The sequence below is a fragment of the Panthera onca genome, chromosome B2 (assembly GCF_046562875.1).
Source record: "Panthera onca isolate mPanOnc1 chromosome B2, mPanOnc1 haplotype 2, whole genome shotgun sequence".
NCBI lineage: Eukaryota > Metazoa > Chordata > Mammalia > Carnivora > Felidae > Panthera > Panthera onca.
Genome location: NC_138343.1, coordinates 17,717,552 through 17,743,024, shown reverse-complemented (window position 1 = coordinate 17,743,024; position 25,473 = coordinate 17,717,552). Strand labels below are relative to the sequence as shown.

The window sequence follows — 25,473 nt, the reverse complement described above, 5'->3', positions numbered from 1 at the left end:
CAACGTAGAAACCCTGCCTGAGCTTCTAGCCTGCTGCCCTGTGGAATTTGGGCTTAAGACAACCGCAACATCAGCTCTTGCCAGAATTCCAAGCCTGTGGGCCCATTTGACAGATTTATGACTTGCCAGTCCCCACAATCATGTCTGCCAATTTCCTAAAAGCTCTCTCTCTCTCTCCCTCTCTCTCTCTCTCTCTCTCTCCCTCTCTCTCTCTCTCTCTCTCCTTCTCTTTCTCTCTCAATCTCCCTGTCACATATATCTAGAAATGTATCTATTGGTTCTGTTTCTCTGAAGAACCCTGACTAACACACAGAACGACAGACTATTTTCATTTTTCTCAGCCTCCTCGTTATTTTCTGAATATGCTCCAGGCTACTAACACCTTCCCTAATATGCAAGAGGTGTGATGAGAACAAGGTAGAGCAGAATTATTTCCACCGTATCCTAGCTCCAGTATCAGTCCGTGCACACCTTAGTAGTCCCTAAGAAGAGAGCCTTGGCAATAGAGAGAGCTGGATTTAACTTAACAATTTTATGACTTAAGTTACTTAACTTCTTTCAGGCTCAGTTTCTTAAATCTCTGGATGACGATAGTAACTACCTCATGGTATCTTGTGGTGGGAGAATAAAAAGATAGTCTACTTTAAGGAAAGAAACAGTTGCTCCTTGGCTTTAGAAACAGGTAATCACCAGAACCAGGTTTAAACCCATCGTAATTGATCAATGACAACTTGCTACAGTAACAGAAAGCCAACCGGTGACAGAGCAACGCTTCTTAAGAACAGCCAATTAGCAACAGCCTCCCAGCAATGACCATACTTCTGAAGGTCAGCCAACCAACAACCGTCTTATTTGAATAACTCCATTTCCAGGCCCAAATACCAACTCATCCCTAAGGCCCCTGCTTCCGCACACGCATGATCCCTGAACTTGACGTTTGCTCAAACCCCGTACAAGTGCAGCTGTCTGCTTTGCTCAGAGACACTGCATTTTATAAGTACAGCACTCCCCTGTTCAGCAATAATTTCAACATTTTGTTTCAGGCATTGAATGGTGGTCACATCTTTTGACAGAGGATAAAGTTGGAGCATACGTGAAAAGTATAGTGCCTGGCATAGAATAATCATTTGATGAATGTTAGCTGTATTCTTAAGTGTGTAATCTGTTGATGTCCTCTAACGTTGCTCTGGCTTTTTTGATAGCAAATGCTGCCAGCCCGGGAATGATATTTTGATTGTTTGGCATGCCTGCACACAAAATGGGCATGTCTGGGGCATGAAATCAACATCCACCTAGGTCTGTGACAACGAAAAGGAATGCCCTAACAAGCAGGATGATCAGGACAATAGTGGCTCGTTGGAAATATCCGTGACCATGGCTACACCTTGTCCAGCCATACTCCCGTCTGCTTCACAAGCTGCTGTCTGAGCCTTGCTGCATTACAGTGTAGACTCACAGTGTCCACTAAACTCCAGACTTCTCTCCACAGGGGCTGCTGATGACCCATCAATTCCCAGCTGCATGTGTTTGGTTTTTTTAAGACCCCATAAGAGCAGGGTAAGAGCTTTATCACATTCAATTTCATCTTGCTAAATTTAGTCCAGTGCACCAGTCTGATCAAAATCCGAGATGGGAAAATGCCTTCGAATATACATCAAAGTGGGAAACACTAAGGTTCTAGACACATAGAAGGATAGTTTTGCCTTCCTAGTGAAAGGCTCTGCTCTGTCATCCCTTTGTGCATGAGATTCTGCTGTTAAAGATGGGATCCAGGAAGAAGGAATGTTTATTTTTTACTTTATATAGACATTATTTTTTTAGCATTACAGAAAATTATTGAGAAACTAGTAAAGAGTTCATGTATGCCAGCACCCAGTTTCCTCTATTATTAACATCTTACATTCATGTGGTATCTTTGTTATAATGATTGATACATTATTGTTAACTAAAGTCATACTTTATTCAGACTTCCTTAATTTCTACCTAGTGTCCCGTTCTTCTCCAGGATTTCATCCAGGATACCATATTACCGTTAGTTGTCTTTTCTTTTTAGACTCTTCCAGATGGTGGACCTTTCAAACTTTCCTTGCTTTGATGACCTTGACAGTTTTGAGGGTTGGTCAGGTATTTTGTGGAATGCCCCCCAAATCTATGGTTTTTCTCATGATTACATTGGGATTCTGGTTTTGGAGGGGAGGAAATACCCAGAGGTGAAGGGCCATTTTCATCACATCACATCAAGGGCCCGTACTATCAACATGACTTATCGCTGTTGATGTTGGCCTTGAGCACCTCACTGAGGGAAAGTTTGTCAGACTTTTCCCCTGTAAAGTCACTCTTTTCTCCCTTTCTCTATAGTATTCTTTGGGAGGAAATCACAATGCAGAGCCCACATTTAAAGATTGGGGAGTTATGGTCCATCTTCTTGAGGGAGGAGTGCCTAAATGAATTATTTGGAATTATTCCGTATGGGACATTTGTCTCTTCTCCCCTGTTTGTTAGTTTCTTTATTCCATCACGTATTTATATCAGGATGGCCTCATGGATTTTTAAAAACATTTTGAATTATAATTCAAAATAATATAATTCAAAAAAATGTTTTTTTTAAATTGTGCCAGCTTTGACCATTGGGCCCTCTTTCAGTTGACTCTTGTGCCCTTTTGACAGGATCCCATTGTTAGGGGATCTCATTTGTTGTTTCGGGTTTGTTTGCTTGTTCAAGCACTGATTCTCCAGCAGCACAAGATGCCCCAGGCACCTCTTGCCCACCTGGGAGTAGAGGAGACCTGTCTTACTGAAGTTGTGTAAGACACCGGCAGGCAAGCTGTGGGCTGAGATCCCTTTCACCAAGTCTAACAGCGTGGTCTAGAGGCTCTCCTCCACTTCCAGACTGACCATGGTCAGACTTTGTGTTCTCCTGTCCTTTCTCTTCTTTTGCAAGACAAGGTCTCAAGTGTCTCAGGTTCAAATGGGGGAGGGGGTGGTCCCCAGTGGATGTCCAGTGCAAGATGGTAGGATGGACAGGAGTGAATTCCTTCAGGAAAGACATTTGCTGAAAGCCAATTTCCCCAAAGGCCAGTTCTCTGTGTTTGTTTTGTTTTTTAAACAATGTATAAAGTTTACAACAATTACTATTGATTGGGATGTGTGTGTGTGTGTGTGTGTGTTGTAAGTTTTGAAGATTTCTGCAAAATTTTGGTGGGCTTATTTAATTTTATGTTCATAATAGCATCTTCAGGAATATTCTGTTGAATATGTCACAATTTTTTCAATCACTTTTGCAGATATATTCTCTAAGATGAACTTGATTTTTTTTTTTTAATCACAAAATCAAAACATAAGGTTGTACCTGTATTTTACAAGGCTCTCTTGGAGTCCCACGGTGATTGTGATATTCTTGCAATAAGGATAGTAACACCCCAAGCAGAAGTGGATTGGTTCAGAAGCCCGCGAGGCCAGCAGTCGAGCCTGAAGTCAGAGACCTTGAGAGATGACTTCTATACATCCCTTTCTGATGTCGCAGTTCTGGGTGCCCTTGAATTAAGGGGTTTTATTGCTACATCTTGACAATAGCCAGAAAAGATCTTTAAAAGCATAGTGCTTAGAGTAGCTAAGAGAAGGAATTCAGATGGCTTATGGAAACCTGGATCAGTAATATAGTCTATTAAACAAGCCATCTGAAGGCAGAAGCCTTTTTCAAGTGGGGTTTTTAAAACCTCCCCCGTAAGAAGCATTAGAAAAGAGAATATTTATTTTCCACATGCAGAGGCCTCCATAGGCAGCCAGGCAGCATTTTTACTCAGTAGTGGACTTTGGGCACATCAGTCAGAGAGTCACAGGTGGCTGAAGCCACGGAGGGGCTTCTTCAGCCTCTTCTCCCCACACCCACAGCCCCAGAATGCCTCATGTTTCAAAAGATTTATCAGACAAACCATAAAACACAAAGTTATATGGGTGGCTCAGCTGTCTGAGTGTGGATCAGAAGCTCTAATGGGCTGATTCATGGAAAATCCATTACCGATGTCAGATATGAAGAATTTTGTTGTTGTTGTTGTTGCTTTAACCAAGTGGCCTGGAAATATGAATCAATATGGTGACTGTCAGCTGAAGAAGTTAGTGGTAGGACCTCTGGTTGTAAATAGAAATGTTAAAGGGTGGTTTTTTGCTTTCGAAACATTTATTAAGTTTGCCTATGATATTTATGCTTTAAAGGATTATAAAAATATATTCTCTCCCATTAAGTAGACTACTTCATTAAAATAAATATTATGTCCCCATAGAAGTTCGGCAACCAAATCATTTTCTGTAAAGACATTTTGAATCTCCTAGTTCATCAAGTGTCATTTACCATATTTTGAACAACAGTGAAATTATAACACCCGAACTGCCAGATGAAGGATACCCAGTTAAACTTGAATTTTAGATAAACAGTGAATATTTCTCGTAGGTCCATACAATGTTTGGGATATATTTTTACTCAAACTTTACTTACTTATTTCAAATTTAACAGGGAATCCTGTATATTATTTGCTAGCTCTAGCAACCCTCTCACCAAGGCAAATTTCCCTGGAAGAAATTTGAAGCTATCCACGTAGTTTTTAATCAAGCACATCGGCTTTTATTTACACTGTGATATCAACTTTACACAATCCATGGAGTAGACGTGTGTCCGACACCTTGCAACTCATTGGCTCTCGGCCCATTCCGATCCACCTCACAAAGCCCCATCACACCAGAGAAATGGCTTTTGTCATGGCCACCAATGATTTCCATGTTGCCAGATCCAACGGACACGTTTTCGTCCTCCACTTCTCAGCAGCTTCCAGTGATGTTGACCTCCCTCCAGCTTTTGAAAGAGCTTTGGCTTCTGTGACCCCCTTCTCTGTCCTGCTTTTCTGCCTACCTGACCACTAATCCTCATGCCTCTGTCAGATCCTCTTATATTCTAACTACAAATGGGGAATTCCTGGGGAGCCTGGGTGGCTCAGTCGGTTGAGCGTCCGACTTTGGTTCAGGTCATGATCTCATGGTTCGTGGGTTTGAGCCCCATGTCAGGCTCTGTGCTGACAGCACAGAGCCTGCAGCCTGCTTCGGATTCTGTGTCTCCCTCTCTCTCTCTGCCCCTCCTCTGCTCATGCTCAGTCTCAAAAATAAATATAAACATTAAAAAAAAAATTTTTTTTTTAATTGGAAATTCCTTAATGGCTCCATACCAGGTCCCCCTTTCTTCTCTTTCTATACCAACACCATCTGATAGAAATTTCTGTGAGGATGAAAATATTCTATATCACTTATCAATGCAGCAGCCACTACCTACACGTGGGTGGCTGAGGAAATGAGGCTAGTTATGACCGAGGAATTCAATTTTTATTTAAAAATGTTTTAATGTTTATTTATCTTTGATATAGAGACAGAGAGATAGTGTGCAAACAGGGGAGGGACAAAGAGAGATAGAGACAGAATCTGAAGCAGGCTCCAGGCTCTGAGCTGTCAGCACAGAGCCTCGCACGGGGCTCAAACTCAACAGCCACGAGATCATGACCTGAGCCAAAGTTGGATGCTCAACCGACTGAGCCACCCAGTGCCCCTGAATTTTTTATTTCATTTAATTAATTTCTATCACGACATATAGCCAGCAGCTACCATATTGGATAGCACAACTCCAGGCTGTCTTACAAGGCTGAGCTATGATAAAGCAGCTTTAGACTTAGGATTTCCTGGGTTTTATCTGTAGCTCTGATCTCCCCACGGAGCTACAGTGTTATATTCATCTGATAACTCAGATGACTCACAAGCATGGACTGATCATAACTGGTTTTTTTCTCAGCTGCCACTATTCGGAGAATGGCACCACCAGCCATTCAGTTTGTTGAACCTGGAAAACGAGAGTTGTTCTTGATTTTTTTTTTTCCTTTTCCTTACTATCTCACGTCCACACCGTAAGTGACTTCCATTGATTCTACCTCCGACTTGCATTTTGCGTCTGTCCACTTCCTTTCATCTCCACCACTACCTCTTAATTCGAGCCATCATTCTGTCATGCCTGAATAACTTGCAATAATCTCCTGGCCTCTTGAACCTCACTTCAGCCCCCTGTCTAAACACGATCGTCTCAAAACATGAGTTGAATCGTGTCGTTTTTCTGCTTGTAATTCATCCCCGGTTCGCCTCTGCTTTGGGAATAAAATGTCAATTCCTTGTTTTGGACTTCAAGAATCTGGACCCTGCTTTCCCTTCCAACCCATCTGATACTCTGTGTCCTCTTGTCCCTTTGACTAGGCCTTCTGAGACCACATACGCTCTGCTGCCTCAGAGCCTTTGCACTTGCTACTTCTCATCCGCAGCCTCTTCCCCAGCCATCGACCTGGACAGCCTTTTCTTACCCTTTGGTTTTTTTTTTTTTTTTTTTTTAATGTTTATTTATTTTTGAGACAGAGAGAGACAGAGCTTGAACAGGGGAGGAGCAGAGAGAGAGGGAGACACAGAATCTGAAACAGGCTCCAGGCTCTGAGCTGTCAGTACAAAGCCCGACACGGGGCTCGAACTCACGGACCGTGAGATCATGACCTGAGCCGAAGTCAGACGCTCAACCGACCAAGCCACACAGGCGCCCCTTACCCTTTGGTTCTTGACTACGTACTGCAGGGAGCTCTCCCCTCACCACTTATCCCAATGGGTTTCGCTTCCATTTTCTTATTCTCTGTGTCCGCATATGGACCCTTCCCATCTGTAGGTACATTGTGTGTTTGCTTCCTGAATGTCTGTGTAGCCCACCAGCCCACATGCTCCAAGAGGGCAGAGGCTTCTATTTCACTCACTGAACATATGTAATACTTGCACTTCACTGATGCCTAGTGGAGTTCAATAAATATTTGTTGAATGTATGAATGAATGAATGAGCTCATGCTTTGACTTATAGGCAGGGTACTATATCTAATTTTGTCACTTTCAAAATCCAATTTTTAATTCGTATTTTACAGTGCAAATGACATGACTCCTGTCAACTTCCTCCTTTTTCCATTAAATGAACACAATAACGGCATCCGGGGAACAGTCATAGATGATAGAGATTAATTACACTGAGAATACTGTCTTGCTTTCAAGCCTCCATGAGACCATATTGTGTTGAACTTCCTGGAACGCCTACACTAAAGAGGTTTCCAGTACTATTCTGGCAAATTAGAGACCCTGGTTGCACCTTGAAATCATCTGAGAAGCTTTAACGTATCCTGGCTGGGTGTCAGCCCTGGAGATTCTGATTTAATTGGTCTGGGGTGCACCCTGCATACTAGAACCACTCAAGCTGCCTGGGAGATTCTAACATGTGGTCAGGGTTGCGTCTACTAGAGGGAAGTTGTGGACCGAAGAAAGAGTTGACTAGGGAATCACAGGAGTGTACTCATCTTTATTTAATCTTGAGGTTAGTACTCCATGTATTTATTGGGGTGGTAAAATACATATATAACACTCAATAATTTAAATGGTATCTATCTGACGTACTGAGATTTAGTGATGCAAATTGAGTATTCTATGCAACGAAAATACTCCATTCTCAAAAAAAAATGTAGGTACTTTGTATTAATTTGAAAACTGAATGATTTTAGTAAGTATTGGGAGCTATGCAAAAATGTGTGTGTGTGTGTGTGTGTGTGTGTGTGTGTGTGCATTCTGAATATTTTGAATTGGCTTTCTGTTATTAGCACAGCAAATAGTTCTTTCTAAAGTAAACTACTGAAATACATAGAAATAAATTTATCTGAGAAAGTGAAAGACCTGACCCGCACACTGAAAACCATAAGACATCAATGAAAGAAACTGAAGAAGACATAAATAAATAGATATCCCATGTTCATGGATTGGAAGAATTCATATTATCAAAACATTCATATTACTCAAGGCAATCTACAGATTCAATGCAAAAATTCCTATCAATATTCCAATGGCGTTTTCCACAGAAATAGAAAAAACAATTCTAAAAATTGCCTGGAACCACAAAAGATCCCCAAACAGCCAAGGCAATCTTGAGAAAAAAGAACAAAGCTGAAGGCATTCTGATCTCTGATTTCAAACTATATTTCGAAGCTGTGGTAAACAAACAATATGCTATTGGCATAAAAACAGACACATAAATCAATGAAATGAATAGAAAGCCCAGAAATAAATCCATATATAAAAGGTCAATTAATTTACAAAGAAGGAGGCAAGAATACACAATGGGGAAAGAACAGTCTCTCCAACAAATGATGCTGGGAAAACTGGACAACCACATGCAAAAGAATGAAACTGGACCACTGTCTTATACCATACACAAAAATTAACTCACTTGAATTAAGAACTTAAGTATAAGACCTGAAACTGTAAAATTCCTAGAAGAAAACAACGGCAATAAACTCCCTGACATTGATTGATCTTGGTGATGCTTTTTTGGATTTGACACCAAGAGCAAAGGCAACGAAAGCAAAAATAAGCAAGTGAAATGACATCAAACTGAAAGGCTTTTGCACAGCAAAGGAAATCATCAACATGAGGCAACTTACTGAATGGGAGAGAATATTTACAAATCATATCTCTAACAAGGGGTTAATACCCGAAATACATAAAAAGTTCATACAAGTCAATAGCAAAAGAAACAATCCAATTTAAAAATGGGCAGAGGATCTGAAGACACATTTTAAAGAAGACACACAGATGACCAACAGGTACATGAAAAGATGCTCAGCACCACTCATCATCAGGGAAATGCAAATCAAAACCACAATGAGATATCATTTCACATCTGTTAGAATGGCTATTATTAAGAAGACGAGAAATAATAAGTGTAGGCGAGGATGTAAAGAAAAGGGAACCCTTGTGCATTGTTGGTGGGAATGTAAATTGGTGCAGCCACTGTGGGAAACAGTATGGAGGTTCCTCAAAAAATTAAAGATAGAACTACCATGTGATCCAGCAATTCCTCTGCTGGGTATCCATCCTAAGAAAAGACAAACACTAATTTGAAAAGCTATATGCACCCCCATGTTCATTGTAGCATCATTTATAATAGCCAAGACATGGAAACAATTGAAGTACTTGTCTTCCTATGGATGAATGGATAAAGAAAATGTGGTATATAGATATGATTGAATATCATTCAACTATAAAAAGGAACGAAGTCTTGCTATTTGTGACAACATAAATGAACCTTGAGGCATTATGCTAAGTGAAAGAAGTCAGGGAAGAGCAAATACCATATGATCTCACTTACATGCGAAATGTAAAAAATAAAAAACAGAGTTCATAGATATAGAGAACGTATTTTTGGTTGCCAACAGTGGGGGTGAGCAAAATGGGTGAAGGGAGACAAAGGTATAAAAAATAAAATGAAATAAACTATAAAACTGTCAGATAAAATGAATATGGTTTTATATATTATAACAACTGTTTTCCAAGGTCATAATATGAACGACATTTTTTTTCCTATTTCTATTTCAAAATTGCACAAGCATCAGCTACATTACTTTAAAACTCCTTTATTACATTTAATTGAACATTATCAATGACATTTATGAGGAGTAACAAATGAACAGTAAATCTGTGTTTGAATAAAACATCTCAGTTCTAATTCTGAAAGCGAATCAGGAAAAAAAACATACTTTAGCACAATAATAATCCATTAACTACACATCACCGTTAGGTTGCATCTGCAATGAAAACATTCATCAATGTCAAGAAAAGGTATTCCGATGATACTGCAAAAGAAGATTCTCTTAAAAACAATGGCATCTTATCACTGCAATACTGTAGATTTTTTTTAAAGCAGTAGATATATACTTGGGATAAAATGATCAAATGTATTTCCTGAAGCTCTTTTTTTTTAAATTTTTTTTAATGTTTATTTATTTTTGAGACAGAGAGAGACAGAGCATGAATGGGGAAGGGTCAGAGAGAGGGAGACACAGAATCCGAAACAGGCTCCAGGCTCTGAGCTGTCAGCACAGAGCCCGACGCGGGGCTTGAACTCACGGACCGCGAGATCATGACCCGAGCCGAAGTCGGCCGCTTAACCGACTGAGCCACCCAGGCGCCCCTGAAGCTCTTTTAATAGATTATAAAATTTCTATTTAGCACTTACAAAGTGACTCAGGAGAGAAGATTGTAAATATTTCTTCCTGACGCTATTCTGACAACTTCTAAGGCCAGATAAGGATTTGTGAAACTCTCTATGGTCAACTGGGAAAGGCTTAGAAGGAAAACCAGGATTCTTGGCTTCTCCTCCAGTGAATTTAGCTCATTGGTCATCATGGTATCCAGTTTGCTTGTAGGTTCATTTGGGAGAGTCACATTTCAGACCTAATTCTATGTCATGTGATAGGTTTTAAAATGCTGTGCAAAATTTCCCTATACTTTCTAAACACCCCCAACCCATAATTTTCTCAACTGATCAACATTTTTATTATTGTATGTGTCTCCTAGGTCAATCTCCCAGCTCAACAAGAGATAGTTCCTATTCCACGTTTCCTGCCTGCATGGACACCAATACCATGTCGTGCCCAGGATTATGGTTCAAAAGTCCTCACTGCCATAGCTAAAGAATGGACTAACCCCATCCGAATAACTGATTGCCGACCCCAACCTAGATGAACACACGTCCCAAGTCTCTGCTCCGTCTGTCCCGGAGGGAGCCGACTCTTGAGGAAAAGCCAAAGTGGGTCTCATGGCTCTGCAATCACCTGGAATTTTCAAAGGCAGCGGCCCTGCCGGAGAGGCCCTGGCCGCTGTGGTCGGCAAGTCCAAACCTTCCGGGTAGATGGACACGGGGATGTTTTCAGAAGCATAGTTACACCCCGAAAGGCTCTTAACTTCCTTTATGTTGTCACAGTATTTCAAAGCAGGGGGCTGGTAGGCCTGGTAGGACACTTTGGTGGTGGTGGTGATCACAGTCTGTAGTGCTGGAGCACCTGCAGAGGGAGTCGTGAGGTACCGACAGGGAAGCTCCGTGTTACAATAAGGGTGAGTAGACACGGCCTGGAACTGTCCATGGTCCGTCCTCTCCCCAAGGCCAGGTTTTCCAAGAGCTGGTTTCCAGCCATGTTGTTTACTGGCGAAATCAAAGCTTCTCTCAAGGCTGCTGTATGAGTTGACATTATATTGCAGTGCATTTAGATGGACCCAGTCCGTGTCATTCGGGAGATTGCTGGAATTTTTACAAAGGGTGGGATGTGTGTTTGGATTTGTGTAACTAGGACCTGCCAATTCGTAGCTGCAAGGTGCCCTGGGCAAATAGATTCTTGGGTTTGGATATTTCTGAAAGGGTGGCATTATGTCCGCTTGAAAGGTGGCAAGGTCACAGGTAGCTCTGTAAGCATCCGAGCTCGGGAAGGAAAAGCAAGGCTGTGCTGGAATAGGGAAGCCGGTGTCAGTAATTATATCAAAGTCCTCTGAATCTTCCAAGGAAGATATGTTGTTGAAATGTCCACTGTTGTCTTGATTCTCCCCCACCTAAAAAAAAAAAAATGATATAAATTTTTATTTGTAAATAAAAATGTAAATTACATGGGCAAGCTCATCTGTAAGAGTAGCCAACCACCGAATAAAAACAAATTCCAGGGGTGCCTGGGTGGCTCAGTCGGTTAAGCATCTGACTTCAGCTCAGGTCACGATCTCATGGTTTGTGAGTTTGAGCCCCATATCGGGCTCTCTGCTATCAGCACAAAGCCTGCTTCAGAACCTCTGTCCCCTTCTCTCTCTGCCCCTCCTCTGCTCTCTCTCTCTTTCTCTCTCTCAAAAATAAAAATAAAACCATTAAAAAAAAACACTTCCAATTAGTGGGTTCTGTGCCATGTTATAGCACTGCTCAGGTACGTGATTTGGGCACACGGTCCAAGGGCTGTAGAACTTAAGCTTGGCCGGGCATGAATAGCCTGCTGAATGAAGAGGGTTCACGGGTAGTTGGGAAGGGTGGGTCTGAGTGGTAGACGGTTCTGTGTTTCCTCATCCTATGTTTATAATCATAGAGACACAGACCTGGGTTCAAATCCTGCCTCTGTCCCTCATGAGTTGAACAAGTTACTTAACCTCTCTGAGCTTCAGATGCCTAATTAAAATTTAAAAAAAAAAAGAATTAAGACTGTTGAAGAAGAAAAAATAAAGTTAGCACAGTTGATCTGGTGTCTTTGCGCATAAATAGAAACTTTTAGCCTCCCAGAGCCTCTTACCCCTACCTTGCAAGTGCTGAGAATTGCAGGTAACTCTAATTGGACAAATAAAATTAAAAGTTAGTACAGGAAAGATAAGTTCTAACCAAAGGTAGAATCGGCAAAACCGCAAAAAAACAAATGGGGCTCAAAAATAATAACCTTCTCTTTAGGCTTTTGTGACCATTTTGTGTGTGAAAGCTCTTAGACCCTGTGTGCCTGGCACATAGAAAGTGCTCAAACATCACTCTCTCCTACCCCCAGACTAACATGTCTGCTTGGCATGCTTTGGTTGAAAAGCCAAACTGGATCACTTTGCCCCAAGAAATTTTATCTGTTCTATGTAAATAAGGCCAAGGACCCTACCCTCTCAAGGATGTGCTGTTAACTCACTGTTGGTATGCACATGTTTCTCTCGTTATTAAAAATGGGTAACTGCCCTTGTATACGGATGTCCACACACACCCTCATTGTATCATTGACAGTAGAAATGGTTTGCTTTTTTTTTTTTTTTTTTAGAAGAAGAAATTAGAAACCCTGTCTGAAAAGGGGTGTCTGGGTGGCTCTGTTGGTTAAGCATCCAACTTCAGCTCTGGTCATGATCTCATGCTTTGTGAGTTCAAGCCCCGAATCGGGCTCTGCACGGACAGTGTGGAGCCTGCTTGGAATTCTCTCTCTCTCTCTCTCTCTCTCTCTCTCTCTCTCCCTCTCTCCCTCTCTCTCTCTCTCCTTTTCTCTCGGCCCCTCCCTCCCTCTCTCTCTCTCTCCCAAAGTAAATAATAAGTAAACTTAAAAAAGAAAAGAAACCCTATCCAAAATGGTGACTCAATGACATTTTGTGGGAGATACAATTTTCACATAAAATCAAACCTTTCTAATTAATTTATGACATTCATATTTTACACAATCAGTGTATTTTGTGATGACAATGAACACAGACTACAGCGTAATGTCAGCTCCCCATTACCTCTGGTTCTCGAATTCTCTTTTTCTGGGGTTGGTAAAAAGAGGCCATTTGTCTCTTGATGGCACTTCTTCTAGCTTCCGTCTCTGATTTGCTCTCAGGTCTTGGGTGATCGTGGACTCCCTTGGCCTGCATCAATAAGGAAACAAATCATACGTTTGTTCCTCGGAAGGAACCTTGCCGTGTTTGTCAAAAATTGCGCCTTTCCCAAGATCGCGAGTTGTTTTCTGTTTTCTCAGAACGGCAGAGGAAAAAACTATTGAGCAGCGTCAGTAACAGAAATCTTAAAAGGTTACTTAGCAAGCCTTTCACCGTATTAACTCAGCTGTAACTACAATTTGGCTTAGAGTCCTTAAAGAGCACACGCAAGGTGAGCTCATTTCCCCAGCACCGACTTCTGGCCACGGTGCTGCATTTGGGTTAGTCCCGAGTTTCTAAGGCACATGGCAGGTGGTCAGGTCCCTAAGCAGGATGAAAAAAATCCACCGCACATTGGGACGCCCCCCCCTTCCCCCACCTACTTGAAAAAATATCGCGTTGCCATCAAGCCTCCAGAAGTTGGTTACAGGGTACCCGCTGTGCCCTCGACAGGGGATCAGCTCCAAAGCCGAGTGGCAGTTGGGGCACGCTTTCTCTGCAAAGCCAGAGGGAGTGAAAGGTTAATAGCAACTCAGACTCGGGCCGCTTTGGAAGGAGGACGGGGCACCGGTGTCAGGAAAAGGGATCTCGCGGCCACAAGGCCCTCACTCTGTTGCTTAAGCCGCGCCTTGTCGCAGATGGCGGGCCGCAGCTGCAGGCGGGAGCCGTCGGGCAGGGCGCAGGCCCGGGCGCACACGACCACACCCAGGCACGACTTCTTGAGGATGTGGCCGTTGTGGTTGTTGGTGTTGCGCATGGCCCAGCCGCTCAGGTGGCGCTGGGCCTTCTTCTCGTCGCTGCGGTAGATGAAGCGCACGTAGCCGTCGGGCCACTCGCAGAAGTGGTCGAAGTGGGCCGGCTCCTGGAAAGGGGAGGGAAGGGCCGTGGAGTTGGTCCAGGCCGCACCTGACACGCCACGCTTTGCATTTGTCCCGAGCACGGTAGCGTGAAGAAGGGCCCCTTTCCATTCCAGAGATGTCATAAACCACAGAAACTGTGCTATCACACAATGTCACCTGCTGTTCTGTCGACAGGCTGTTCATCGATTATCCTCTAAATGCTGTCCATGTACTAGTTCATCTGGCCTTTCAGAACCCACACGACAGCAGATACTTTTATTGTCCCAATTTAAGCCAATAGTACACGGAGACCAGAGAGGTTATTTGCCGTGCCCCAGGTCACACAGCTAGTAAGACGTGGCTCTAGGATTTTAGCCCTAACAGTTTGATTACAGAGCCTCTTTGCCTTACCATCGTGGTATACCACTTCTGGGTATCCTTAAATGTTAAATTAAAAATGAAGACATTTTGGGGTGCTTGGGTGGCTCGGTCAGGTAAGCATCAGACTTCCGCTCAGGTCATGATCTCACAGTTCATGAACTTGAGCCCTGCTTTGGGGTCTGTGCTGACAGCTCAGAGCCTGGAACCTGCTTCGGATTCTGTGACTCCCTCTCTCTCTGCCCCTCCCCCACTGTGCTCTGTCTCTCTCAAAAATAAATAAACATTAAAAAAAATTTAGATAAATACTGAGCACTAAGCAAAATCGGTAAGAGAGAGATAAATACATGATTTCACTCATATGTGGAATTTAAGAAACAAAACAGATGAACAGAGGGGAAGGGAAGGAAAACTAAGATAAAAACAGAGGGGGAGGCAGACCATAAGAGACTCTTAAATACAGAAAGCAAACTGAGGGTTGCTGGAAGGGTGGGGGGGTAGGGGGTGAGCTAAATGTGTGATGGGCATTAAGGGGGGCACTTATTGGGATGAGCACTGGGTGTTATACGTAAGTGACGAATTGTTAAATTCTACTCCTGAAACCATAAAACAATAAAAAAATAAAATACTGAGCACTGCTTCGATATTCGTGGTTGGTGGTCTTTGCCCATGATACGTGGTATGGATACTGTAATGTCTTTCTTGCACAGAAGTTGAATATTAGATTGCCCTTTACCAAGCACTTAGTATTTACCAGGTCCCATCTGGGGCAGGGGTCGGCACACTTGGAGCCCTTGGCCAAATCCAGCCTGTCACTTATTTTGGTACACAACTCACAAGCTAAGAAGGATTTTTATATTTTTTAATGGTTGGGGGGAAATCCAAAGAATTATATTTTGTGACACATGAAAACTATAGAAAACTCAGGGGTGCTTGGGCTCAGTGGGTTAAGTGTCAGACTCTTGATTTTGGCTCTGGTCATGATCTCACATGGAACCCTGTCGAGCTCTGTGCTGGGCATGGAGTCTGCCTGAAATTCTTTCTCTCCCCACCCCCCTCTGCCCTCCCTGGCTTGCTCCAACTCTTCCTCTCTCTCTCTCTCTTCTTCCTTCCCCTCCCAAAAAAGAAAATTATATAAAATTCAAATATCAAGATCCATAAAGAGAGTTGTATTGGGACATGGCCACGCACATATGTCTACGTGTTGTCTAGGGCTATTTTTTGTATATGGCAGAATTGGGTATTTGGCACAGAGACAGTATGGCCCGCAAAGCCACGTTACGAAGTTATCGATGATCCTTACAACAACCTTCCATGATGGGCATCCATACTCTTATTTTGTAGACAAGGAAGCCAAAGTTAGAGAGATAACCTTCTACAGTGGCATTACTCGTATTTAAACAGATCTGTGGCAGCCAGACCCGACTGGCTTCACCCGCAGGGTAGAGGCCAGAAGAGTATTATCATAGTAATAAGCCATTTGCACCTTCTGTCTCTCCCACCACCCCCAAGTAATGAGATCTAACATTTGCAGAGCAAAAACTATTCTCGGTCCGACAATTCTGACTTGGCTACATCGTTAGTATTATAACATTTCAACAGTAATAGGTAAATGGGCAGTTTTGGGTTCCAGTGGGTTCTAAAACCACAGGGATATTGTCGAAATCATCGTTATTACAAATAGGCATCATTTATCTTTTCTCAGAAATATTGCAATTGACATAAATTAATACGCTGACTTAAGGTAAGTCACAAATGAAATATATAATGATGTACTAACAACTCTAATATCTAAATGCTAATATCTTTGTTTTTAAAGCGAACACTTCAATCTAAGGATGTTAGTAAAATAGACAATTTTCCAGAAGAGAGGATTCCATTAGCGTCCCCCCGTAGGGATAGAGAATCATGCCCCCCCCACCCGTCTCATGCCAGCTACCAAAGCGGTGACACTGAAAATGAAGCCGCAGAGACCATGTTTTAAAATCACAGCGAGAACAGAGGACTCCAGGATTGAGTTGCATTTGTTCAAATGTGTCAGCACATGTGCACACGCAGTTGAGCACGCACACACTGAACTTGACAGGAAATCTGGATGACAGTTTAAGATTGTTATCTAGTTCCACCACCTGATGACAGATCATCTTAGCCTGAAACTCAGGCAAATTCAGGAACTATCTCAAGGTCATCCGGCCAATGTCACTCTTGCCCCTTCTGTTAGCCAGAGCAGGGCCAGGATCCTGTTTCTCCACTTCTGCTTCCCAGTGCACCTGCCCTTTTAAGAGGCTACATGCATGCCCTGCTTAAGAACCAGTCTCCCAAAGGAAAAATAATTCACATTTGCATCGGAAGTCTAGAAAACGCTTGAAAGAGGAGCCATCTTCCCATTATTTGGAAGTGGCTCTTTTCTGAAATGGAAGATCCTATTTTTTTTTTTCCTATGAAGATTTCTGGATGGAAGTCAGTGAGAATGAGGTGTCTTTGCCATGCTGTGGTCCACTTTCACACAAATGGTCCCAGTTGACTGTAAGGTAGCAGGCTTTAAAACGAGTTACTACAGGGGCGCCTGGGTGGTGCAGTCGGTTAAGCGTCTGACTTCAGCCAGGTCACGATCTTGCGGTCCGTGAGTTCGAGCCCCGTGTCAGGCTCTGGGCTGATGGCTTGGAGCCTGGAACCTGTTTCTGATTCTGTGTCTCCCTCTCTCTCTGCCCCTCCCCCGTTCATGCTCTGTCTCTTTCTGTCCCCAAAATAAATAAAAAACGTTGAAAAAAAATTTTTAATAAAAAAAAAAAAAACGAGTTACTACAGGGGCACCTGGGCGGCTCAGTCAGTTAAGCATCTGACTTTGGCTCAGGTCATGATCTCATGGTTCATGAATTCGAGCCATGCATTGGGCTCTGGGCTGACAGCTGGGAGCCTGGAGCCTGCTTTGGATTCTGTGTCTCCCTCTCTCTCTCTCTGTCCTCCCCCACTTGCTCTCTCTTTCTCTCTCTCTCTCAAAAATAAACATTAAAAAAAAACCCTGAATTACTATACATATATACATCCAAAAAAGCGCTGATCTCATATATACATCCAAAAAAGTAGTCAAGAGGCTACTTGACTTTGCTAATGAATTGCTATCCATCTGAATATCAATATGGCAGATCATAGATGTTGAATAAACACCATGTCTCTTACGCCTATGCCACAACATTGCTAGAAGTCCACCTTTGCAAATACTTGGGAAGCTACTCCCCTTTCCTTCTACCTAAACCCAAGACTTCAAAGGCATTTCCTCAGCTTTTGCCCCAAGCCAGTAACTGCCCAGCTCGTTCCCTGGACTTGACCCTAAACTACTTTGTTTCATTAAAACAAAACAAACAAAACAAATTCACCCTAACAGAAGGTGATTTCCTTGTCATTAGAAAAGTAAGCTCAGAAGTTGTGTCCAAAATCTGGATTCCAGAGTCTCTCTCTGCACCTATGGTCTGGTTAGCATGACCATGCAGGCAGCCACGGCGTCTGAATAAATCACCCAAGTCACGCTATTGGTTTAAGATTCGAGCCACCCCGATTTATAGTCGCATCTTACAGTTTTGCTGCGTGAGAAGCAATGGAATCCACATTTGTTGAGACTCTCTGCTACCCTTCTCATGAATTTCAAAGAACGGATCAAGAAAGAATCACCTGATTTCTATCTGGGATGAAGGAAAGTGAGAGACAGGCATCCTGCTGTCGTCAGATGACTGGGAACCCAGGGCCTGACAGTCTCAGGGCTATGGGTGTGTTTCAAATAAGCGCAAGGAAAGAGCTGGGAGAAGGCAGATCACTAAAGCCAGCTCTGCCCTTTGTGGGGTCCCTCTAACCATTGAGGACTCTCGGGAGATGTGGGGGTGGGAGGGGGGTCTCTCCTCGGTCCCTACAAGAACTTGAACGCCACCAGCCCTTTTGTGGATGGCCAGAGCCACATGCGCGCCCACACCGGTTTCCCGCACCTGAGGCATCTGCGGATCGTTGATATCCCAACTGAGCTTCATTCCGTAGGAGCACACGGCGTCCTCCTTCTGCCCTGCCTCCGCCAGCATCTGCCCCACCTCGCCTGCGCTCTCCACCAACGATCCTGAAAAACAGAAGAAAAATCTAGAGATGTGCAAGGTGATGTTTTCCTCTTAAAAAAATGAATTGGGTAGAGACAGAGAGAGACAGAGAGAAATTTATTGAGAAATCCGGAAGTGGTGACCGCGGGGTAAGAGCCCTGTTCTCAACCGCGGTGCTGAAAAGTCTCCATTCGGACCGCTGCGTGCGCGCCTGACCGCTGCCCGCGCATTTATAAAGACACACCTCCCCCTGCTCCGCCTTTCCCAGCTCCCCGTCAGCTCCCACGCTCCCGGCACCTGCAAGGCGGGTCACCGCCTCCCGGACAGAACTAGGAACGGAGGGGCAGGTGGACCCGAGCCCTCGGGAAAGCGAAGCCAAGATGTCAAGGGGCGAGGGTGCAGGTGGGAAGTTGGAATGTCTCTTTTAAGTTGAAATCTACGCCCCCCCCCCCCCCCCCCTACCTCGCCTCGCCTCTGCGGTTTCGGATTGGGTTTAGATGGAAGGTTTTGAGACAGACGCTTTCCAGACAAGTCCTCTGAGAACCGATACTCAATTCCCGGGCACCTGATTTAAGACCTTTGCTGTCTGGGTAACTGCGCCCACGCCAGCTAGCTTTTGGCTCGTGCGCTCCAGGTCTCGGGCTTTGTCGTAGCTGTTGTGAGCGTCCGGGAGTCTGTGCTCGTTTTTAGGGAGTAGTGGTGTGGCGTCCGAAGGAATGCCGAAGGTCCCCGTGAGCTCGCGGGCCTAAGGTGTCCTTATGCTTCGGAGGGACTGCGCAGGGACGTGGCCTGGTGGGACAAGAGTCCCGGAAAGTGAGCCCGGAGAACCTTAGGGAAAGACGGGCTGAAGGTAGCTGGACGGGGAGGGGGATGTGGTCTCTGCGGGCCCCGGGAGCTTAAGCTCCTGCAGGACACTTAGCTCGCTCTGGCGCTCTCTCGGGCGCGCGCTCTCGCCCTCTGTCTCTCTCTCTCCTTCTCTCGTCTAGGCTCTCTCTGAGCGTCAGTTTCCTTATCTGCTTAAACAGGGGATGGGGACTCTCAGTTCTTAGTCGCCATCCACCGGAAAACAACATTTTAAAGACCGTCTTTATTGGTATTGTAGAACTACCCCCATTCCATCTGGGGACGTTTTCTGGAGAATGCTGAAGCCCGGTGACGGGCCCAGGACGCTGTGGATTCCCCAGGACCGAGACACGTCGTCTTCATCTGTTCTTCCGCCTCCGTAGGGTGATTCCGGTACCTGGAGGCGCCCAACAAAAGAAATCGATTGAAATGACTTACTTCGCTCTTTGGCCACGCTGGGCGGCAAGAGAAGACGGTTTCCGGAATTTACTCTCGGAGCCTTTTTCTGTAGGCGGCACACTTCGGTTCCCAGCCCTATCCAGAGAAGAGCCGTCCCCGAAGGCCAATCACTGTTAGAGGGGGATTCTCCGACCTATATCCGTCGGAACCCCGAGGCCCGAGCGCCCTAGACCTAGGCATCGCCCTGCGCGCTCGGCGCGCGCTCACTGATTCTGCGTGGGACGCGCCCGGAGCGCGCAGGCCACCACCTCTTGCCGGACCAGTGTCTTCCTCTGGCCAAAGACAGAACAAAGCCGATGCGCGCTAAGCTCACAACGTGCGTCAGATAACTGTGCACGCTCGCGGTCTTCTTACCTCCCGGTCAAGAGCACAGTCAGGTTTGTTTGGAAAGTCAATTCCGTGGTGAGATGCTTTTCGGGGCCACCAGCCCCTGACCGCGGACAACGCCCGTGACGGAAAATGCCAGCTTTGGGCAGTTTCACGAACTTTCTTCTTTCTCTAGTTCCAAGCTGGCTTCTCTCCCACAAGCAGAGGCAAGAGTCCACGCAGAAGAAAGTGACTCACTTGTCCATTCCCCCGGTCTCTCCCCGCCTCTCAAGTTCTCTTTCCGATTAATATCACTCTCAGGTAGTCGCCACGAGGATCGGGGAGGAAACCAAGAGGGTGTCCACTCTCCCCCCAGGGATTTCGTCCGCAGGTTTTCATCATATTAACCTACTGCCAAAAGTCTGACCACTCTTGGCATTCAGTTGCGTTTTATGTCGTTTGTCTTCCAAACGTTAAGGTTATTCATACTTTTCTTTTACAAATAGTCCGTTAATTGTGATAGGTTAAGATATGTATACTTTAAAATATTTAAACATAGCTTCAAGACTAACTTAGGGGCTCCTGGGTGGCTCAGTCGGTTAAGCGTCTGACTTCGGCTCAGGTCATGATCTCACAGCTCGTGATTTCGAGCCCCGCGTGGGGCTCTGTGCTGATGGGTCAGAGCCTGGAGCCTGCTTCGGATTCTGTGTCTCCCTCTCTCTCTGCCCCTCCCCAGCTCACGCTCTGTCTCTCTCTCAAAAATAAATAAACCTTAAAAAAAAAACAAACTAATTTAAAATCACCTCTGAGACTACATAGAAGTTAATTCCAGGTCTTACTGTAAACATTTTTTAGAATTGTTCTTGTCTCTCTAATCTTAGAATGTTCCTGGAGAGTCTTTACCCTTCAAAAATACAAACAAATATGATTTTTAACGTTAAAGTCAAATCAACAAATCACATGCTTTTTTTCTAAATGGATTCTGGTGTCCAAAGAAATGTCATAGAGTCTCCATCATAGTTTGAGAAAAAGTAAAGCGTATATTTCAAGTTGCTCTAAAATTATGTCTCTGTAAATAAAATAGGTTAGCAAAAGAAGTTAGTCAAAGTGAAAATATAAAAATAAATAAGTAGTCGTGTTGTCTATTGTATTGTGTCACATTTCTCCTGAAAATTCCGCAACAACCATGTAGTTTGGAAGGATGAATATTCCCCCCCTCAAGTTCTGTAAATGATTGATTATAACGATTTTGCCTAATGTTAAGAAAACTAATTTTATTATGTTGTTTATCATATTCTTATTTTATTCTCTAAAATAAAATGCATTTAAACTGTATTTTGGTTATTGTTCGTTACCATCCTTGAATTTCTTTTTTTTTTTTTTTTTTTACTGCATTCGTATTTTTATTGGTTCAGAACACTTTATTGTCACAGCTGGCTCTTCCTTGATTACAATTTTGGTAGAGTAAAAGCCCACTAATTCAAAAGCAAAGGAAGAAGACTTTGCATTTGCTAGGCTTAGATTAAAATCGGTAAATTAGTGTAACTATATTTACATCCTGTTTGTCAGGGAACAGCTATCAAGATCTCTGAAATAAGTATCACTTTGAACGCACCGCATGGACAGACCGGGCTTTGACACAGGTTCCGGTTCTATCAGGTCTTGCTTGGATGCAAAAAAGTATCTTCTGTAAATGTCGTGGCACGAAATATTCATAGCTTGTAATTAAAACACAAATAGATTTTTACGCGAGGAACGTTTGGATCTGAGGGGTCGTTTGTTCGTTTTTTTTTTTTAAGAAAACGCCAAGTCCAACTTCCTTTTGCCAGGGTGTTCACGCAAACAGGCTAGGCTACCTAGTGGCTGAAACCTGGCCGTTGGTATACACTCTTGTCTCCTTAAAGCAAGTAGATAGAAAACAAGCAGACTGGATGAAAACATTTGTTTGCCTTTTTTGGTTTTGTTTCGTTTTGTTTTTGACCGACTACACCGTCGTGTTCAAAAAGGCATAACACCTTTTGTGATATCAGGAAAATTGTCACCATTGCAGGCGCAAATCAGCTTCCAGTGGGGAAAGGCCACCTTTAGTCCGTATCAGTATCAATGGACCAAAGACAGCCCAACCAGCCGCTGAAGGTGGAGAGGAAACCCTTTTCGCAAAGGGGAAATCCAGCAGTTTAGAATTTCGCCAATAAAGAATGCGTACAGGACGTTGTTCGCATCATCTGAACAAACGCTTTAAGGTGTGTGCGCGCGCGCGCAGGTGGCCTGACGATTGCTAGTTTCTCGCAAGTAACGATGTTGGTGAATTTCAGGTGCGTGTTCTTTGATTAGCGTTCCCCGCGAGGATTGGAATCCAAACGCGGCGGGGCTGCGCGGGTCCTCACCGCAGCGCTGCCCAGCCCGCCCTGGCTTCGGGTTGAAGAACCGCAGGAGGGGGCTGAAGGCGGCGCAGCTGCGAGGCGCGCCACGGGCCGGGAGCCTCGGGATGCTGGCGGTGAGTGACCGTGGGCGGGCCCGGGCCCCCTGTGGTCCCCGCGCCCTTTCCGCGGTTCCAGGCGGGCGCAAGGACGCACGCTCGGTCGGGCTGGGGTTGCAGAGGCTGGCGTGGTCGCCCAGAGACGCGGCACCGGCTAACACCCCGGACGCCGCCGGGAAACGAGCTGGACGCCGGGGAGATAGCCTGGAGGTGCGGGCTGGCTTGAGCGTTTTAACCTCCTTAGGTTTGCTTGGCAGTTTATTGGGAGCTTTCAGTGAGGCGGCCGGGCAGGATAGAAACCTCTGGTCCTTTGCCCAGTGAAGGGGAGACTAGAGGATTAATGTTTGGAAGGCAATGAGATGGCTCTTCTCAATTTGCCCTGGATGTTTTCCCAGCCCATTTCCCCTCTTGCTGCGTAGACCATGCAGTGACCTTCACCCATGTGGGCCCCAGACTTATGGTCCCAAGCGCTGGGACTTCAGGCTACCTGAACTGTAGATAGAGGTCCCTAAGACGCCCGCGGCCCCGGACTTGGGGGTGGATTGGTCCCTCCCGCGTTCCTACCTCTCAACGTTCGTTTCACCGAATACACTGTTGGTGAAAAAAATAAACAAGTCTGGATTTGGGACTTTGAATTTACCCAGTTTTTCATATCTATAAATAATGATAATATTGCAAAGTATGCTGACCTTCAAGGAGTTTGGTCAAGTCCATATAGAAGTAGGACTGCGCGCCCAAGCTATACTTTAAAAAAAAAAACCAAAACCTCTTTAAGGGCGCCTGGGGCTCAGTCCGTTAAGCGTTGGACTTCTCACATCATAATCTCTGTCACGGTTCGTGAGTTCGAGCCCCAGGTCGGGCTCTGTGCTGACAGCTCAGAGCCTGGAGCCTGCTTCGGATTCTGTCTCTCTCTGTCTCTGTCTCTCTCTCTCTGCCCCTCCCCTCCTCCCGCTCTGTCTCTCAAAAGAAAACATTAAAAAATTTAAAATAATTAAAAAACCTCTTTAGAAGACATTAAAAGATGTTTTTTTGTGTATTGTACTTTTAATTAATTGTTGGGATGCGGTGAGCAGAGGAGATGCTGTTATGTAATGTAGCACAACGTGCGGTGAAAACCAAGGTGGTAGACCGGGATTGCCCTTGAAGAGAAGTGTAACAATCCTCTATGTTTGGTGAATTCTCTTGCGGTGGTGGTTGATATTTGATCCTTGGAGTTGCGGTAAAAGTCCTAGAGGAAGACTTAAAATTCGTGCAAGTCAGAAACCTAAAGCTTAAACTCCTGGTTGGGCTTGAAACCCACTTTCCAAACCTTTATTTACGAACTCTCATTCTACAAATAGTTCATTAATCCGAAGCCTTCTGTTTCATCGTTGTCACTCTAATTTGCTTATTTTGTGTGACTGCTTATTCCAACGATGTTTGTTTTGTTTCTTGTGATAGTCTGTATGTGTCATAGACGGTACTAAGGAAGATTGGAGAGATTATTTTTAAGTAGTAATTTACTTTAGACCCGTCATCAATGGCATGGGGAACAAAGTTTTTGTTCAGGATGACAACATGAAGCTTCGTTTCTTTTATTTTTTAAAGTCCTTTAAAGTTAACATACAATGTAGTGTTGGTTTCAGGAGTAGAACCCAGTGATTCATCACTTACATACAGTGCCCAGTGCTTCTCACAAGTGCCCTCCTTAATGCCTATCACCCATTTTCCCCATTCCCCCACTCCCCTCCCACAACCCTCTATTCTCAGTATTTAAGAGCCTCTTATAGGGGTGTGGGGTGGGTGACTCAGTTAAGCTGCCAGCAGGGGACTTTGGCTCAGGTCATTATCTCCTAGTTCAGAAGTTCAAGCCCCCTGGGTCAGGTTCTGTGCTGACAGCTTGGAGCCTGCTTCAGATTCTGTGTCTCCCTCTCCCTCTTCCCCACTTACATTCTGTCTCTCCTGTCCCCCCCCCCCAAAGAAATAAAAACATTTAAAAATAAAAGTATTTTATGGAAACTTGAAAATACATTTCTTTGAAACATTTTTTTAAACAATATTTTTATTGCACACAGGAAGAGGATGATCCTTTGCAGTCCCTTCAGGAAGAAGATGGGAGCAGAATTGCCCCGGATGCTTTCTACGTAAAGATCAAGCTTCTTTCCGCGGGTGGGGGAGGGTGTGCAGGCGTGCTCTTTCTAGTTCGGTGTTTGCCGGGCTGTCCCCGTAATCGGTTTCTCCAGTTGCTCAAGCCAAGCTCAAGCTCAAGAGGCAGAGAAACCTTGCTCCTTCTCCTTCCCTCATCTTCCACATTCAGTTTATCACCAAGCTTTCCACTGTCCTACCAATATCTTAGTCTAATCTATCTTGGGCCAGGTACTAGTCTAGGTAGACGGTATTGAACAAAACAAACAATTCCTGTCCGCAGGGAGCTTACAGCCTGGCAGAAAGCCAAAGAAACAGGTTACCGACCAAAGGGAAGGAGTAGGAAGAAAAGGAAGAGAGTATCATCATGGAGAATTGAGAGTGGAGAGAGACACTTGCCTTACTTGAGATAAAGTCCCGAAAGATAGGACTAAAAAAGGTGATCTGGAAAGATGAGATTAGAGGATAAGGAGCCAGCCAGGTAGAAAGTGGTGGGGGGAGTGGTCCAGGCTTCTTGTGCAAAGGCCCTGAGGCAAGGCACAATTTTATTTTTTTAGGACTTCTTAATAGGGAAGTCAGGCAGAAGTTGACAAATTAAAAAAAGAGAAAAGTTGACCTACCAAATCATGCAGAGCCCTAGAGACCAAGGCAAAGGGTTTGGATTTATACTGAGCACAGAGAAGCCAGGTGG

General features: G+C 44.4%; 2 protein-coding genes across 2 annotated transcripts in view; one reads left to right on the top strand and one right to left on the bottom strand.

The window, feature by feature from the left end:
* Positions 1–10,502: 10,502 nt before the first annotated feature.
* Positions 10,503–18,559, bottom strand: GCM2 (glial cells missing transcription factor 2). Its single transcript, XM_060614500.3, has 5 exons — positions 18,470–18,559; positions 13,885–14,137; positions 13,659–13,771; positions 13,141–13,266; positions 10,503–11,478 (listed from the first exon to the last, which is right to left on the bottom strand). Exons 1-5 carry the CDS (start codon positions 18,557–18,559, stop codon positions 10,543–10,545), a joined length of 1,518 nt encoding a protein of 505 aa, XP_060470483.1. The 3' UTR covers positions 10,503–10,542.
* Positions 18,560–22,667: 4,108 nt separating this feature from the next.
* Positions 22,668–25,473, top strand: part of SYCP2L (synaptonemal complex protein 2 like) — a 118,427-nt gene continuing 115,621 nt past the window's right edge. The window contains exons 1-2 of the mRNA XM_060614809.3: positions 22,668–22,676; positions 24,713–24,781. Coding sequence (XP_060470792.2) covers positions 22,668–22,676; positions 24,713–24,781 — 78 coding nt within the window. The remainder of the gene's footprint in view (positions 22,677–24,712; positions 24,782–25,473) is intronic.

Coding starts and splice junctions, on each gene's coding strand:
- GCM2 (XM_060614500.3), bottom strand. CDS start 18,559: ATGCTGGCGGAGGCAGGGCAGAAGGAGGACGCCGTGTGCTCCTACGGA. Junction 14,138..18,469: donor ACGATCCGCAGATGCCTCAG/GTGCGGGAAACC, acceptor TCCCCTTTCCAG/GAGCCGGCCCACTTCGACCA. Junction 13,267..13,658: donor GCAACGCGATATTTTTTCAA/GTAGGTGGGGGA, acceptor TTATTGATGCAG/GCCAAGGGAGTCCACGATCA.